This window comes from Xenia sp. Carnegie-2017, unplaced genomic scaffold (genome assembly GCF_021976095.1).
Source record: "Xenia sp. Carnegie-2017 unplaced genomic scaffold, XeniaSp_v1 HiC_scaffold_4, whole genome shotgun sequence".
In the NCBI taxonomy this organism is placed as follows: Eukaryota; Metazoa; Cnidaria; class Anthozoa; order Malacalcyonacea; family Xeniidae; genus Xenia; species Xenia sp. Carnegie-2017.
In genome coordinates, this window is record NW_025813504.1 from 6,638,310 (window position 1) to 6,657,279 (window position 18,970).

Consider the following 18,970-nt stretch of genomic DNA (forward strand, 5'->3'; position numbering starts at 1 on the left):
GCCTTTGAGATATCATTTTAATCATGAAAATACATCGACCACTTCTCTCTCTAGGAAAGCTATGAAATATTTATAATGTTGGTATACGTACAAAAACACTTGAAACAAAGCATTATAATATAAAGAACTAAATGACAATTGCCCAGTCGTACAACCCAATTGCTTGCTGGACACAGAGTAATATGGCCAAGTTTGGAAATTACTTATACGCAACTCTTTTAGTATTTGCTGCTGCTTCTATCACTTATGCTTATGTTGAATTCCGTTTTTCTTCAATCTATGGTGATCATATGGTGTTGCAGCAAGCACCAAAACAGGCAATCGTGTGGGGTTATGGTGAAATTGGTCAGAGAGTGGTGCTGAGGCTTAGTAACAAATCGTATCATGCACACGTCTCTTCGAGACAGGAAGGTTTTATTATCATTTCTTTGTATAAAGCTGAAAGCTCTGTAGCAAATCTACGGATTAGTTGAAATTACATAAAACCATAATTTTAAAATTAAAATACACCAAAAATAAAGTCAATGATTATAAATTTAAAACTAACAGGTTTTATCTATCAATAGGCCATTGTGATTGATTTTGACTGACGAAAAATCCGCTAGTAAGCGTGCCATCCTATTTTAAATGTGTTTAGAACAAGAACATTTAAGCCATTTGCATTTTAAAATTCATTGTTTTTATAACAGTTGTTGTTAATTGTAGCAAACCAACACGAACCTTTGTTTTATACAACTCATATTAATCATAGATATACTCCTTAAACAAAATGGGCACTTAGAACACGCAAACGAACAGGACGAGAGCTCAGTCATTCAGTGTTTTGCTCCCATTTGACAATACATGTGTTTGTCTATTTACGCATTTAGAATTCTGAAAAGTTAGCAAAGTTTACAGAAAACAACCGTACGTGTTACAAAGCTGGAACTGAGGAAGGAACTTGAATTCAATATTATAGATCCGACAACACTAGCTTTGTAATATTTTGCATAATAGAAACTAAGTATGTAGTCCAAGCTTACGAATTAGATATTTAGATCTCAAACGAGACGAATGAACTTCCGATTGACAAAAGTGCAGCAATCTACTAATTGGCGCTGCTCGTTTAGTAGGAACTTTCATCTTTACCAAATCATAAATAGTGATTTTACTCCACTACTTTTAACAAATAATTCATTGTGAACATATTTACATTGAGGTTAGTAATGGCAGAAGGCAAAACTTTAACACTTGAGGATATTGTTTACTCGGGCAACAAATTATTCAACTTGTCCGCATGACTGACGCAGTTAGCATCGGTGAGTAACGCCGATGACGCCAGCGTTAATGTGTCTAACTGTTGCAGGTGTCTAACTGAAGCCGGTGAAAAGTCACGGCTTAAAAATTCCTTCATGCAGAAAACATAAAAAAGTTGAAAAAACTTCATAACAAAATCTTGGGAAGCTTTATTTCTATGAACGCACATTTGAATGTTCTATTCAAGTCAAGATAGTTTGCAGTCAACATTAAAATATGTCACAGTGCTTTGAATATTTATAGTTGTATTTGTTGTTGACATCCAAATATACATGTGTTGGACGTAAACTTGACTTTCATAAATTGAAAAACATTGCTTATTGCGAATATTCCAACGCATTACATAATATAGTTATATACCAGGGAACAACAACTTTTAAACTGTTGGAAAGTGTATGTTATACTCATAATTGACCTGCTTGTAAATCATATAACATAGGCTGCAAAGTTGGAGCAGCACCCATAGTTTTCCAAAGAGCCCAGTATGTAATAAAAACAAAATCAATAGCATGCTGCTCTGCTATACTAATTACATGTTATCCAATGATCATCATTTGGATCATCCTTAAAACGTTTGTTTTGCCATTAATTTGTGTAAGTATTGCGACAAGAAAGACAGGGTTTCGTTATGATAAAAATGAACATCGCAGTTGATAAAGAGTTAAATAATGTTAATCATACCTCAATGTTTCAAAGTTTTAAAATATTAGTTCAAATGCCTTAAATATATTAATTTACTATAATCTAACAAAACTTAAGTAAGTCAACATTATTCTTTTAAATTGAAAGAGAGTTCTTATTTCGCCAAACAAATTCAGTAATTCACTATTTTTAAAATCTTACATACTTACTCCTGAAACTATAAATTTTCAAAAAATGCTATACAAAAATTACTTTAAATTGGTACATTGTGCATGCATTAACTGGTAAAATTATGCTCTATCATTGTTACTATGGTAATTTCTGTATAGGAAGGGAAGAAGTCGGAGTATGGCAAGTTGCATTACAACCAATGAGAGCTGGAGGTCCATATCGTATTTCTGCTTATTCATATGTAGAAGGAAGTCTAAAAATTATAACTTTGGATGATGTTTTATTTGGAGATGTTTGGATTTGCAGTGGTCAGAGCAACATGCAGTATACACTGGACATTGTGAGTTTTAGTTTGTTTTAACGCTTAATTTACGCCATCTGACATGGAACTAGAAGTAGTAGCTTATAAAATACAGCTTAAGTTTTACTGCAGTAAATCAAATTACAAGCGATGTGCAAGATCGTAGTGCTATTTGTGGGGAAAAAAACTTTGTGATGCGTTTGACTATTTAAGCACATTGTACAGAGTAAAAAAAGGCAACAATGACAATGTTAGATTGATTAATTTCAAATATATTTTTATTAGAATGCCAAGAAAATGATAAAAGGATAGTGTCACGATTCAGACAAAACATCGCGTTAGTATTTGGAGTTAGGAAAGGGATTGCTAATCTGGTTGAGTGTTTGAGTTTACACGGGTTAATGATAAAAAAATTTATAATTAATAGTTGTGAAGCAGATGTATTTCAGACGGGAGCTGCTAACAATATATTTTGCAGACCTTAATTGGAAAGTAAACCCAGAGCGTTATGTCAGTCAGAACCGATTAAAATAAAGGTTGTCAAAAAATGCATTATTACAAGCTACTGCTTGAACGGAAACACGATTAAATTTAAATAGAAATTTGTCAATCTTTTTTTTTCCGTAAATTACCCATTTCCTATTTTTTTCTTTCCAACTATGAAAGGACACGTTTTATCTTTATTGAGTTTTTATCAAATTTAACGTTGAAAACATTTTTATTTTAAAACTACAACGAACATATGGCTATCGGATTATTTTTTTTATGATAAAAACTAAATCTGTGGCTTGTATCAATATCTGTGCATCTATTTATTGGAATAAGATTTTAGGCTAACTGAATTATGAGGAAGTAAAGGATGGGCCCAATATTGATGTCTTAGGCTATAAACCCAACATTAAGCATATTGAAAAGATTTATTACTATGCATAAGTTTATTAAGGGTAAATACCAGAGGATTATGAAATCTTTGTGAACTTTCTTGACAAGATGAGATGCTGTTCACAAAGGCTTAGGAATGCGATTATTGTGTCAAAAATTACTTCATGGTGATTGCTCATAATCTAGATGTCATTCTACAATTTTTTTCATTTGGTGTTTTGAGTGGATTAAGTACTTTAATTTGCAATAGTTTAAAAAAACCTTAATGGCCGTTTGTATTTCTCTACTTAAATGTTGGAATTATAAAATATCATAATAATGTAAATCATAAAACATCATAATAATGTAAAACGGCACGCGTGGAAATTGGGCATGCTAGATCACATTTATTACACATTTACCTTGGACGATATGGTTAAAATCTCAATTTAAACTGGTTCAATTCATATGAAGCCAGGAAAATACTGTGGGGAACAGTTATCCCCTTAACTCTGTCATGTGAAATAACGAAAGACGCAGTTGACTCCAGAGACATTGCTAGTGGGCATGCAAGGAGCTTCTTTATGCAATTAGAATTAATGTTATTACGTGTTAATGTTGTTAAATAGAAAAATTGCGTCATCCGATATCAGGATTATAAATTATAAAAAATACGGTCAAACGTTCAGTGATATAATATTTTATCAAAAAAACTTTCGATTATCTGTCTATAAGCTGTAGAGTTTCAAAACGATTAAAAACAATTAAATGTTTCCCGTGTAAATTCAGCGTGTTTATGGACTGTATCGCATCTTGTCAAGAAGTCTCTAAGCAAAACATAAACTTTATAAATGTACCTTGATAAATGCATGCAAGCAAAATCTTTTCAATTAACTCAGTAAGCAGATATGATCTATTTAACATCCCTACACATAGCCTTTCCTCCTTTTTCTCATCATCAACTATTTCCAAAATCTTATTTCAAAAACTACTTGCGGACAGTTTAACACACGCAACAGGTTTATTCTTAACCATTAAAACAAAAAATGAAATAAAAAATCTTTTGAAGTTTGAAGTATATCTTGTAATCACATCATCCAGTCAGACAACCTTTGTTCATTCTACACAGTTTCATCTTGTCACGCATGCGCCTAATCTATTACCTAGGTCGGTATATACCTAAAAAAATCAAGCGTGCATGCTGTTTAATAGCTTTGAAGATGTATGAAACAGTTTTAGGTTTGGTAATTATGGAACGGTTTTACACTGATTAATGGAAGACCTTGGAAAGTGATACGTTTTTTTTATTTAGTCAGATGATGGGGATAGAGCAATCAATGAATCAATAAATTATCCCAACATACGTGTATTTACTTCTGGCCTTGATTGCTCTATGACTCCTCGAAAGGAGTTAAGAAGTATAGTGTTGCCTTGGTCCATTCCTTCACCAGGTATTCATCATGCAGTTGATATGAGCAATTGAAATTTATGAAGCATCAATTGATTTGAATCGAAAAGTCAGTTTTTTAATTCACAGATTCTTCGATTTCCACTATAATTTGCAAAGAAACAATCGACTGCTAATGAGCAAAAATAAAATTACTAATAGCTTCTTCTCAAGAATGTTTTACGATCAAAATAGGATCATCTTGTGCCTTTTAAATGTTTTGAATGTTAATATTATTTATATATGAGCTGGCTTGCATCTGCCTTGCTTAAAATTGTGTCTTCATCCGAGTTGAACCTTTCGAAAGCATTTCACCCTAATAGTATTTTAATAACAATTCTTTTGTTAACCGCTACGAAGAACTCGAGACTTTCAAAGAAGTATTCCGAAAATATCTTTAGCTAATGTCCAATAAAAACTATAAATGTTTCTGTACTTAAATCATTTCGTACCCAAAAATACTTTTGTAACCCTAAAGCAGAGATTAGTACTCGTGATTTGTAAACATCATTGTATCATTTGCTTTGTAAAGTATTATGACCCTATCTTATGATAATAATATAATATTTATGTTGCCAGAAACGTTAAATGGGACCGCTGATGGGATATTGTGGAGTTATTTCTCTGCCGTATGTTGGTATTATGGAGTGCACCTGTACAAAACGTTGAACTACCCAATTGGCCTGATTGCCAGCAGCTTTAGTGGAAGCCCTGTAGAATCATGGTCTTCACCAGATGCCCTTTTAGAATGTGGATGGAATGGGCATGTCTTAATTTCTCCACCAATATTGTAAGTCTTATGATGTTTTTTATATGTTATTATCTATTGTAGATTCTAGCTTTGCCAGAAGATAGTTGGTTTTAACTTCTTTTAGATCTTTTACAAAGTCTTATACAGCTGAACTTTATTCTTCATCTATATACACTTCTGAACAATACCACCACAACAAATAAACAACTGTTTTAGGAAAAAAAAACAAGGAGTTTTGGGCTCTTCGGAGGATTTTAATCATGATAACACATTATTTTATTTTATTCAATGAGGATCACTTTAAACTGGAAATGATTTTCTTTTTACATTAATATTTTCATTATTTTGACACATTCTTCAATTGTGATTGGTTGATTGAGAAGCATTTGTACTGTAATAATGTGCAAGTGTAGTGTTGCTGTGACTTCTTTAACCTGATTGGCGGAAAAAGTAAAAGCCAAACAGGCTTCTTCTAATGAAAAAAAAGCATGGCAGTGGTAGTAAGGAAACAGGTGCTTCCACAATGGCACTAGTGTGAAACTCATAATGTATAAAACGGTGCAAACAACAAAAATAGCGAACTTTGTGGGTTTTTTTCGTTTTTTTCTTTTGCACAAGTATTTGAAAAATTCACTAGCGCATGTTTCTACATAATCACTCTTAAAGCTGTTCTTTTACATATATCAATGAAGTTTTCGTCATTGAAACTTTGCGCAATGGTGAATAGGGTGCAAATTTCATGTCAGTAATTATCTGTTATAATAAGATAATACAGGGTGTTTTGGAAATGTTTTGGCCACCATTATGTTTCTAATACCTCTCAAAATTTTTTTAAACCTTTCTTTACACTAAATAAATAAATACTTTGCAGATTTGATGATAATGTTTGCTAGAATCGCAAGAGCAAGCAAAAAGTTTTTTTGTCAAAACCATTTGTGAGTTCCCCCAACAAGTTTTTCCATTCTATTTCAAATATTGTTAAGTCCATTAAATTTCAAAAAATTAAATTTCTGCAATTTAAATTAAAAGCAATTTTAATTGCATCGTTTTCGCATTCTAAATATTGAAGCCTCATTAAAAAAGTGAAGAGCGCAAAAAACCCAAAAAACCCACTTTCTCCGTGAATGCTTAGGTTTTTTTATAAAAATCTCGCCATTCCGCAACCTAAGAAATTTTCTTTCAACAAGGGAACTTGGACACAAAAAATTCCGACTAGTTTTAGACTTCTTGAGATCTGAAATTTGTATTCCAAGCCATTTGAATGAATGTGACATGTCCACCAATATGTTGCATTTATTCAAATCATTGAGTTCTATAAGACATGGAGGGGAAATGTCAACCAAATTACTATAAATTATTCGCGCGCGGCCGCATGGTCAAAAACATGGCGGATTTTGGTTGTCAAATTCAGTGGAAAGACGCGGGCTCATAAAATAAAATTTTTTTCGCCCACCCGGATTTGACAACCACAATTGCGATTATATAAAACATCAATGCCAAGCACAAAACTTTTTAGAAATTTTATCTTTAAAACATGCTGCAAACTTGTTTGGTATACGGTTGCTGAAGTAATGCCAGAAAAGGAAACATTTCATGACACCGGTAAGCAACGTACGATTGTTTACTATTTAAAATGTTCAGTGTTTTGTTTTAAGTCAATACTTGAAGTGTGATGGTATATATTTTGTGAATGCTTTTACTCCTAAGTTATAAAATAAGTTATGTCTATCCAGTCTTAATTGTTCTTTACTTAATCGCTTGCTAGACGAGGCAAAGCAACCAATTCTTATTGAGATATGCATATTTTAAAGCTCCTTGTTTCAACCGAGTTTACCTTCAAGAAATGGAGGATTTCTTATGATATTTTTTTGAAAATATGAAGTAAATATTAAGAACAGAGCTGTATTGAAATCAAATGCAGTGCAGGATTAATTAATGAACTCTTTGGTACATGTCTACAATAAAAAATACCTGTCTTAAACAGCTAGCCTGGACAATTTGACAGATTATGGACAATCATGATGATGGTGTGTAAAAAAACAAGGTTTGCTTTATGCTAAAAGTTTTATAAATGCCATCTGGTGTTTCTGTAAACGAATTGTTTGTTATAGTAAACAGGTTAGTACATCAAAATCAAGATAAAAACTACTTTGTTCATTAATGTGCCAAATTATGCTCCTACCTTTGCTCAAGAAATATTTGCTCAAGAAAAGCTTATGATGACATGCATGAAACATTAAATATAGTACTGCATCATCTGACAAAATCCATACGTTTTTCAATTCCAGGTGATTAAAAATTCACATAAGATGCATTGGTTGCAATGAAGTTGGATGTGGAAGAAGCAAAAATTGATGACAAAGAACTTTTTATGTCTTTTGAAGAAATACGATGTTATTTAAAAGAATAAGAATAGCAATCTAGTAATAGAAATGACATCTGTCTTCAACATGAGACTTTTCCAATTATGTGTAGTTTCTTTGTACAAAATATACTATTTTAGATAAATTTGATTTTTAAGTCATTCACTGATATTTTTACCAAAAGACAAAAAAAAAATTCAAAGGTATAATGTAAAATTCAAAAGTTTGTCAAATTGTTTGAACCTAAAATAATTAGTATAGGTAAATGTAATTTTTAAGGACACAAGAGAAAAGTAATGCAAGAAGGTTAGCATTTTTGAGAATTAAAATGTTCTTCTTGACATACATTACAGCAATAACAAAAGTGCTATGTCAGAGAAACCAATGCACTTTAAATTAAGAAATCGTATTTTCAATGGGAAATTAATGTAGTTCTGTTCGGTAGTAAATTCTTGGTTTTCAATGACAATCCAGTTTCTAATATCTTGGCTCAAAACAGAACCAGCAACATGATTATAGAATTTCTGAATTTTGTTCTTTTGCTCTCTTAGTTTAAGATATTTTCTTCATAAGTTCTCAGTAGATTTATCAGAATATCATAATACCTTATAAGACAACCAGAATCAATCCTACCAAAAAAAACTAAAAAAAAATTACATACCTACTTATAATATATTTCCAGTCGACTTACGTCGTAGGGGTAAGCTAACTTTTTCTAACTCCTTTTTGCACATTTTAACTAAGATTTACCCATCTATTCAAGAAAGACAGTTGCACCAAGCTGTCAACAACAGTCAAAAACAAGTATTGCGCATGGGATTATGCATTAAAGCTTAACAACACATTGACAGTGTAAAGAATGCCGTTTGATATTTATTTCTAACATAGCTGAAGCATTACTTGACAAAATATACGTTATTTTACCCTAGATTTACCTCATTTATATGTGCGTGTCTATTTCACAAAAACCTGAAGCATTATTTTCTATATTTTATGCTTACGGGTATCGTGGTTGTTTTCGCTGGTTGTCATTGATATAAGCAGTAATAGAGATCCGGATTCGGGAGAGAGCGAATGCTAAAAATTTTTTTCAAAGTGGAAGTTTTGATAACCAAAATCCGCCATTACCGCCATGTTTTTGACAACGGGATCCAGGCCCCTTTCCCCCTCCAGTTATTATATAACTCAATGATTCAAATGGCTTCGAATACAAAATAGAGATTGCATTTGAAACGAATGAAAACGATTGATCATGTGTTTTTTAATTAACATATCACAAAAATATCTTATACTTAAATGCTATTTGCAACTTGCTTTTGCCAATTATCATGAGCATATAAATATTATTTTGTATAATATTTTCAGCTCTAGATAATGAAAAATTTTATTAAAGGAGAATATCGACTAATATGCATTTATAAATAACATTGCTTTGTAAAATATTTTAGACTTCTTGGACCACAAGGTTACCCTGACATTGGAAGCTTCACTCTATATAGTTGTATGTGGAATGCCATGATTGTTCCGTTTCTCAATATGACAATCTACGGTTCCATATTTTATCAAGGAGAGACAAATGCTTTAGCCCGAGAGTTTAATGTGTTGCCATATAACTGTACATTTCCTGCTATGATAAATGATTGGAGAGCAAAATGGTACGCTTCTACACAACATAACACTGACCCAGAGTTTCCCTTTGGTTTTGTACAGGTAGGCGTCTTTAAATCTAAAGTAATCATTGTGTATTTCTGTGAATATTATAACTAATAAGTATTTTATACCTAAAAATGTATAGTTGTCTGCTGTTGGTCAAAGTATAGGAAGTAACCAATTTAACTTTGCTCCATTACGTTGGGACCAGACAGCAGAGAAGGGCTACGCTCCCAATGCACAACTGCAGAAAACTTTTATGGCTGTAGCAATGGACTTGGGAAATCCTTTATCGCCACACTTCAGCATTCATCCTACTGACAAAGAAAATATTGGCTATCGCTTGGGGTTATCAGGTCTTTCATTAGCTTACGGTAGAGAAAGGTACTACACTGGACCGCTCGTATCAGAAATCAAGAAGATTGCAACCGAACATGACACGCTTCTTGTAGTAAATTACGAATCAGTGAACATAAATATTGAAGTACGGAACAGCACAGGCTTTGAAGTAAGTATTAAGTAATTTTATTATCTCGCAAGGGTTACTTCCGGCTAAAATGCGCGCTTTGATTGGCTCAGAAACATTTTTGTCAGTCCATTATTTTCCGTAATGGATCACGCTCCAGAAGGCGTAATTTTACAGTTAAATGTAAACCATCTTGGTAATACAAACAGTAAAACGCAAAATAAACGAAACAAAAAACTGTTTACAAATATTATTTGAAGGAAACACCGCGCCCTATATTAAACCTTTTAATAACCTGGCTTTCTCAATCTTTAATTAGAAATATCGTACTTTTTCCTTTTTGTAGAAAACTGGCCCTAAGGGCTCCGTCAGTCAATAAGCCTCGGTTCGTAATTTCTCCTTAAAGACCTTGCGCTTGACTATGAAGGGTTTATTAATGTCTTGTGGTATAAGACAGGGTGGATCTAAGATTTTTCAAACATCAGTCATGGCACGCTTGAGACTTTCCCTTCCTAGGTGGTTCCGGGGGCACGATCGTTAAGGAATTTTTTATTTTTAAAGCCCCAGAAATGAAGTTTCCAGCATTTTAGAGCTATAATAACTGTTTATTATTCGCTTCTTTTTTGTGTTAAAACAAAACATGCTGTCAAACATCTATATTAGACAAATTATAAAGAAATTAATACTTGACTGTTTTGTTAAATGTCAAGGTTTATTGGCATGCTTAGGAATATAAACTTTACTTCACAAAAATGACTATTCAACATACTAAGTTGTCACAGGCCTTAGAGAGTCCCTTCAAATTTCTGTATTGGTTGAGTTTAAGCTCAATAGCTCAGTTTTCACACCATGGCAATTATTTATAACCCTTTACCAATCTCCATATGCAGAGGCGTAACTAGAGCGTTAATTGGGGTGGCGTGTATATTCATATATTCAGTTGAGCCCTTCTGATTTCTCTCGAAATTCAATTCACTTTGAAAATAAATTAGTAGGGTACAACGGAATGTATCAATATGCACCTCCCAAATTAACGTTCTAGTTACGCCTCTGTCCACATGCAATAACAGACTTGATTGACTTTTTGAGAAATTCATAATGCTTTTCCGCCAAAGATTAAACAATGATAGTAAGATTAAAAACTTCCATTTAAGAATAGTTTAGTGCAAGTCATCTTTCTTAGGCATTACATTTACTAATGAAACTACAAAATATAACTTGCATTATGACGTGCATCACACTATATGTGTTTGCAAGCTGTGCCACATACTACAAATACCATTCGCATCAAATTTTGACAGTACAAACAGAACGTAACTAACATGCTTTATTCATATTATGTCATAAAATGACAAGCACACGTTACACAAATTTCAAGATTAAAAGTGTTAAAATAGCTTCATGTATCATTCGCACTGGTTATAATTTAACTGATTCTTATATAATCAAACCTACATGTTTGTAAATAATGAAACCAACATGTAACGATACTCCCGGGTTCAAACCATTTACTTTATAATCAAACCTAGTTAAAATGCAAAAGTTATATAATTTAGTTTATAAGTTATGATGATCATCGAAAAAATTTTCTAGTGAACATGGAAAATATCTGACTGTTTTGACAAATGTCAAGGCTCGTGCATAAGGAAGCCTAGGAAACATTTTTATTTTACAGAAGATATTCATTCTGCATAGACAGCCATTAAGCCTAGTTCTAATTCATCGCAAAACGACGAAGCTAGAATCAGCGACGTTTATTGTCAATGGTCGGTGATGGAAAATGCACGAAACCTTCTCGTAAGTCGGCGATGATGTATTAGCCAACGCGCTTTGATATTCATATTAATGAGATATTTAGGGTTTTTTGAAAGTGTTTTTGTCAATAATCGCTAATTTTGTAAGAATTGCCTACCTTATTAAAATATAAGACTGTTTGAGCCATACAAACATGCATAGAAGTCATGCAAATAGCACACGACACAAACATTGCACATTTACATATCGATTGCATGAAAAACTTCGATTGCGATGAAAAACTTGAGCAAACTTTTTTTTCCTATGATGAGACCAATGATTGCTATAGGCTTACACGACACACTTCCTACACAAACAAAATGACACGTGTCAAATACTAATTTCTTCAAGCTCATTAAGATAATAGTTATGCATTGTGTAAAAATTTGCCAAAATTCTCCCGTAAAATAGGCAACTATTTTAAACCAAGCACATGAGGAATGTTACTTCGGGTGAGTAAATAGTTGTTGTTCAACAGCCGATAAATTTGGTTCTAGATAGAAATTTGAAAATGCCTACAAAGAATTTGAACAGTGTTGCTTTACAAGAATCTTTGGTTTTTATGTTCATTTACTGCAAAACGTAGCTCACCAAAGGCTTCAAACAAAGAGCAAGTTTCTCACTTTGTTTACATTTTTCCATTTTTGTATTTACAAAACGCAACTCCATAACTTCTTTATCGTGCGCACGTATTACTCCAAACGTAGCTTGCTCATACTTCATGAAACAAAGTTTTTATATTTAATTTTCCATAGGTCAATTGTCATGGTAACTGGACAGCGTCACCAATTGTGTACAATAGCAGCACATCTGTGTTTATACTGTCCCGTTGTAATCCTGACAAAGTCAGATATGCTTGGTCTGACTATCCCTGCGAGAGACTAAAGTGTGCTGTTTACAGTGGAGGACTACCTTCTCCACCATTTATTATGGATGGTCCTTTTTCTTAAAATAAAAACTTAAATGACTGTTATGACGTATTATCAACTTTCTTTAGTTAGCATTCATTTTTCATTCCTTACAGTTGGTCTTTTTCCTTGAAATAAAAACTGAAAAAATTAATTCTTGCCCTTCGAAAATTAATAAATATTTTTATGAAGACGACCATATTTTTCAGTTTTATATTTTTTAAACATAGTCCTGTTTCGACTTAAATACAAGCTATATTCAGTGCAAAAGCATACGCTATTTACAGTGTTGTATATATAACATAGAAGTATGTTACAAATGAGGCGATACTCAATGATTAGATTAATTACATTATAGATCGTCCAGGCTGGTATAGTCCTGAAGGACTGTTTTTGTTGTTGTTGACTGACGTTTTGACAACCTTAATTATCAATTAATTAGTAGATGAATTATTAAATAAAGCTTGGGAGTTAGTAACAGGACGTGTATTGTTAGGATGAAATCAAAGAAATAAAGTTTGAAATATTTTTAGAATGTTGGACTTGTCTGTTTAGGTCGGTTTATGTTCGTCTATGTTAAGTGCTTTATTGTGTTTCAAGGTGAATGGAGAGATAGCAGTGTCTAATTTGGTTTTCATTCAGGATTTTGTTGGTCCTTGTGAATGTGTGAGTTTTTTGGGAGGTTGTATTTTAATTGCTCTCCGTGGTTAAATGTCGTGTAGTTTTACCAATATAGCAGGAGTTATACTATCTGCAATTAAATTTGTAGACCATTTAAAATCTTGGCTTAGTAGGTATAACGTCTTTGAAACGAAAGAAGATCTTAATTTTGTGGGACGTGAAGACGAGTGAAGGCATTACAAAAACGTTAGTTGACATTTAAAAAGTTTCTTTTCTGTGATTTGTTATATAGACATTATGTTATTGCTGGTTAGGTGAGTAAGTAGACGCGTCTTTGTTGTTTGTGTTGCGTGCACGCTATGTTTATTACTGCGTGAGTTAATGATGCACTCAATGAAATGAAGTGGGGCCGAATTGCGTTTGAGGGAATTAGTAAGTTCTTTAAACTCATGCTGGAGGCCATTATCAGTACTGTTACAGTTTCAAATGCGGTGGACGAGTATTTTTTTGGCACCAGATTTAGATTGAAGAAAAATGAAACTTAGGAAGGAAGTTAGAAGACCAGTGTTTAAGTTTTCTTGTGAAAGTTATCAGTTAAGATAATCAGAGAAAAGTATAGCATCAGTTCTATTTTTGAATTTCCAGTAAGTGTCATCAACTTAGCGTCGTTATAAAAATTGCTTATTTCCGATATAATCATTAATCCAATTTTCTCGTAATATGCCTTGAAAGAATTATGGGACTAAATTTGAAATTAAATTTTAAAGAACGCAAACAAAAAAATTCTATAAATATGATCTAAGGTATTATTGATCATCATACTCTCATATTAATCACTCAAATGTTTCGAGTGTTCTTAAGGTTATAGCAAGCGAGTATTAATTCTGCTTTTGAGAGACCGTTATTTAATATCCTGAACTATTGTTAAGTAACAAAATGTGTTTGATATTGACTCAAAGAAAATACTGAAGGACTTATTACTCGAACATTCTAAGAGGCTCTTATTTAAGCAAATTTTGTTTAAAAACCTTTCTTTGCTGCTGTTGCAATTTTCTCGTTTTCACGTTAGCACAAAGCAGTTATGCGTCTGCCGATTCGCTTTTGGGACTGTATACTATGCTACTGTACGCACAGTCGACACACAATTCTCAATTTTACTTAATATAACTATTCCGTATCACTGATAATCTTAAACATTTCAAGCTTTTACATTCATAGCCAGCGAGAGAAGAACCTGACTTTTAAAGTGTCACAACTAATAAAGTATTAACATAAGTTCCTATTTCCGTTTTTCCATAGGCTCCTAGTATCAAATAATAATTACCTATTACGTATTTACATATGTTCCGATACATTCTCCCTTTGAGCCTTTAGGGTCAAACAAAACTTTTTTTGCCAACATGCATCCACAGCTGCCGCCTTTCTGAGTCTCCTACGATTTTCTACACTGCTACCCTTTTCTGAAACTTCTCCTCTGTCACTACTTTCTTGTTTCTCTATTTCTACACATCTGTCTTTACTTACCTTTCCATCCATCTCTAGTGAATGCACTTTCTAAAGAGGCCTGCTTATGTGCAGTGATCTTCTCTTCCTAACAACTTTGACTTCCGCTCTTCTGACTATATCATCTTTTCCCTTGATCAATCCCTCGATTCTCGCTATTTTTAAAATCCTCTTTTCAAATTTTCCTCAAGCACAAGAACTACATCACCTACTTTCGGACAAAAACTACCCTTCACTTTGCCAACCTTTTGACACTCCCTTAAACTTGTTTAGTATTCTTTCTTCCCCCTGGACCAAAAATTCTTTCTCAATCTCGCTAAATACCCAGACCTACGCTTGACCTCTCCTGCATCTTCGTCATTAGTAGTATGCCGAATTCTTTCATCTGCAATAGATGTTAATCTTCTTCCAAACATAAGATGTGCAGGAGTCAGTACATGTACATTCCTTCATCTTCATATCGATAAGTCAATGGTCTAGAGTTTATCGTACCTTGTACCTCAAGTAATGTTGTTAACAGTTCTTCTTTGTTCAATTTAGCGTTACCCAACACCTTCCTCAGACAACTTTTCACCAATTCTACCATTCTTTCAAAACATCCACCACACCAGGGTGTACTCGCCAAATTAAACTTCCATATCAACCGATTACCTTCCAAATATGATTTTACCTCCTTACTTTCGTAAATACCTTTCAACGCTTTCTCAGTTGCTTTAAAAGTTTTGGCGTTGTCTGAAACTATTAGTGGGGTGCTTTAGTTCTAGCAGTAAATCTTCGCATGCTATTCAAAAAACAACTTGCACTTAAACTATCAACCAAATCAAAATAAATTGCTCTTTAAACACAGCAGGGAAATAATGTGATGTATACTTTTATCATCTGTCCACCTTCTTTTGCAAACAATGGACCAGCAAAATATATTCTTACTTTAGAAAAGGGTGGTGAATACTGAACTCTAAAGCCTGGTAAATCTTCTTGTACTGGTGCTCTATAAGCCTGTCCTTGATGTCTTGTACAAATCCTGCAATGTAATCTCACCTTCTTCACGATCTGTCTACCTCGTGGTACCCAATATTTGCCTCGTAACTGAACTAAGGTCGCTATTACGCCACTATGATGAACATTCCTGTGGCAATCTTTAATAATTAATTCGGTTAAGTGATGATACTTAAGCAATAAAATTGTTTCCCTAGCTTCTAGCTCTAAATATGAGTTGCCAAGTTTTCCATTACATCTAACTATCCCATCACGCTCTACTTTGTTTAATTGTCAAACCAGTTCCTCATAGTCACTACGTTCTATTAACTCTTTCTGAGCAATTCTAATAATGAGCTCGTTCTGCTCATTCAAGTTCATATGTTTCATATGCTCACTAATTTCACATGTGAACTTTTCACAAGAAAATTATTTCATACATGAACTGTTTTCACATACGAAGTGATTTCGCCTATGAAGTTTTCAAATTTCACACAAGGATTTTACGTATCATTAAATATATATAAAATTTTGATGTGAAATTTTCGTCAGGGCTAACTGTACTAAAGTACATTTCTTCTGTATTTTGAACTTTAATTAGTATTAGATGTTCTAAAACTCAACTTGCCGAATATCTTCTGTTTTTACAGGTGTTTCGAGAAATATGCACGAGAAAAATATTCTGTTGTTATATAACAAGATGTTTTGCTTTTTATATGAGTTTGCTATAATTTCTTTTTATTTTATTTTATGTCGATATGAAAGATTTGATATAGTTTAAGAATGTTGCCTCAAAATGAGAAATATACCTATTAATCGTTTTTTTTATCAAAAAAAGTCTTAATATTTTTTAAGAAAAAAATTCTCAAGATAATTCGCAAGAATAGGCAAGCCGTTTGTAGTAATATTCAACCAAAAGAATTTCAACATTCAACGAAAAATTCAACTTCAACCTATTCAACCAAAACACTCAACCTTCACGGAAAATCATTCAACCTTAACCTTCATTAAAAGCTTTCTGAAGTACTTGCCAGCTGCTATGGCCGGTTTAACTGCAATAGAAATAACTCCATTCAATGATTACAGCAATTTTGAGACAGGGATTCGTCATTTCAACGTAGAAGAAGAATTGCATTTATTTTTGAATTAAGTTCTCGATGTGACAGATGCCAAAAGAAATGCTAACAGCAGTTACATTAATGAGGTGCAGACATGTTTCACAGTTGTTGATCGTACATTAAGCCTGTTACGATTGATACGTCTTAAGGTTGATGTGGATGACAGGCAAGAATGGCATGCGATTGAAAGCTGTTGTAAGTTGATATTAGAAAACTTAAATGACCTTATGTCTGAACTTGCTCGTACACCGGCAACGTTGACCACGCAAAGCTGTAATGTTGAGCGTACTGGGAAAGCTAGAAGACCTGCATTTCATGTACAGCAAGAAGTGTTAATTTAGGCTTCAGTAAAGAAAAAATGTATGGCGTTTCGAGGTGGACCATTTATAGAATAATACAACAATACAACTTGCATCATTTCAGTTGTTTTAGCAATTTATCTAATGCAGAAATCGATGAGATGCTGAGAGATTCCGCTAGTCCTCATTGAAGAACAGCTTGGGAAGTGTTGATGATGGGGTACCTTCAATCTTGTGGTGTGCATGTGCAAAGAAGAAGCGTTCGTGATAGTATGGCAAGAATTGACCCGGCTAATGTTGCATTAAAGTGGTGGGCTGCAGTTTATTAAAGGAGGCATCATGTTTCATGGGCAAACTCACTGGGGCATCTTGATGGGCATCATTCTTTAATACGATGGGGGTTGGTTATACATGAATGCATTGATAGCTACTCAAGAAGAACAATTTATCTTCATTGCAGTTCAAACAATCTTGCCAGCATCGCATAAACATTATTTTTTAATGCCAATGAAAGAGATGGTAGACCGCATTCGAAAAGACCACGGGGTAGAAAAGTGTTTGACGCAATGGTGGAAGCCCGAGGCGAAGGCTCATCCAGCTTTATTCCAGGACAATCAAACCATAATCAAATAATCGAAAGGCTTTGAAAAGATGTATTCCGTGCAATTGGTTACTACTTCTATTACGTTTTTTATGCAGTGGAAGTACTGAATTCCTTAATACTACTAATCCGCTCCATACGTTTGTTTTACATTTTGTTTTTATATCAATCTAGCTCTTCCAGAGTTTACGGAAGCTTTCAATCATCACAAAATTCGCACAATGAACAGTTGGTCTCCATACAAAGTCTGAATAAATAGCATCCTACATCCAGACAACTCATTAGTATCTGGGAAACCTGACCCACTCCCTGAAAGTGCAAAATTTTATGGGTATGATCCAGATGAGCAAAGCCCTTTTAATGTAAGTGACAATAATGTTGTTGTGCACCCAGGGAGTATTGAAAGTGCAACTGATAGACAATCAGAAATCTTGCAGACTGTAGACTCATTGGCAAGTTCAAGTGAAGTGGGACTTGATATATATGCAGAAGTTTTTAATTCACTACAGATAAATGAAACAAAGAATGTTTTCAAGCTTTTCTTTCAAGTAAACGGGCACCAACTTGAATGACCATAAGCATTGATTTGCACATTGAAAAAATTCATGCATAATTTTGAGCATTGCTTAGAAAATGACAATACAGATAATTCTACTAGACTTCAACTCCTAGTACAACATTGCACTCGTAAAGCACGTGATGCTATTGAAAGTTGTGTTAACCTACCTGCCCACGAAGGTTATAATATCGCAAAGAACACACTGTATGAAAATTTTGGCAAACCGCACATAATTGCAAAGGCTCGCGTTCTAAAGTTGATGAATTTGCCTTTATTGATGCAAGCAAATGGACCAAGTTTGTTGGAGTTAACTCTATATTTGGAAGTGACAAACAGAACCCTTTCTAGTATGAGGCCAGAATATCAAAGCGAGCTGGACTATATGAACACCCTACGCGAATTAAATTTAAAGCTACCACTATTTGTGAGAGTTAGGTGGACAGAATGTGTGGGCTATATTATTGAATCAGGTTGCAGATCAAAATTTAAAGATTTTTTTCTGTTTGTGAAGAAAAGAGCCAAATTCGTGAACAATGAATTCGGAGAAGATCTCTGTTCTTGCGTCGTAATGAAAGATGGAGGCAAGTGATTAGATGGGGAAAAGGGGTCCCTCTGTGAGAACTAGTTCATTTGCGGCTAGAGCG

The 18,970-nt window shown here is 33.6% G+C and overlaps 1 protein-coding gene across 1 annotated transcript; it reads left to right on the forward strand.

Moving 5' to 3' along the window:
• The first annotated feature begins 136 nt into the window (after positions 1–136).
• LOC124455718 (sialate O-acetylesterase-like) lies at positions 137–13,022 on the forward strand. The gene is made up of 7 exons (XM_047006351.1): positions 137–411; positions 2,268–2,449; positions 4,584–4,722; positions 5,298–5,508; positions 9,281–9,542; positions 9,628–9,990; positions 12,498–13,022. Exons 1-7 carry the CDS (start codon positions 183–185, stop codon positions 12,690–12,692), a joined length of 1,581 nt encoding a protein of 526 aa, XP_046862307.1. The 5' UTR covers positions 137–182; the 3' UTR covers positions 12,693–13,022.
• The last annotated feature ends 5,948 nt before the right edge of the window (positions 13,023–18,970 follow it).

What these genes read in the sequence shown, in the direction of transcription:
- LOC124455718 (XM_047006351.1), top strand. Translation starts at nt 183, where the DNA reads ATGGCCAAGTTTGGAAATTACTTATACGCAACTCTTTTAGTATTTGCT. An exon ending in TTAATTTCTCCACCAATATT is followed by an intron (nt 5,509 to 9,280) that starts GTAAGTCTTATG and finishes AAAATATTTTAG; the next exon opens with ACTTCTTGGACCACAAGGTT. An exon ending in TTCCCTTTGGTTTTGTACAG is followed by an intron (nt 9,543 to 9,627) that starts GTAGGCGTCTTT and finishes AAAAATGTATAG; the next exon opens with TTGTCTGCTGTTGGTCAAAG.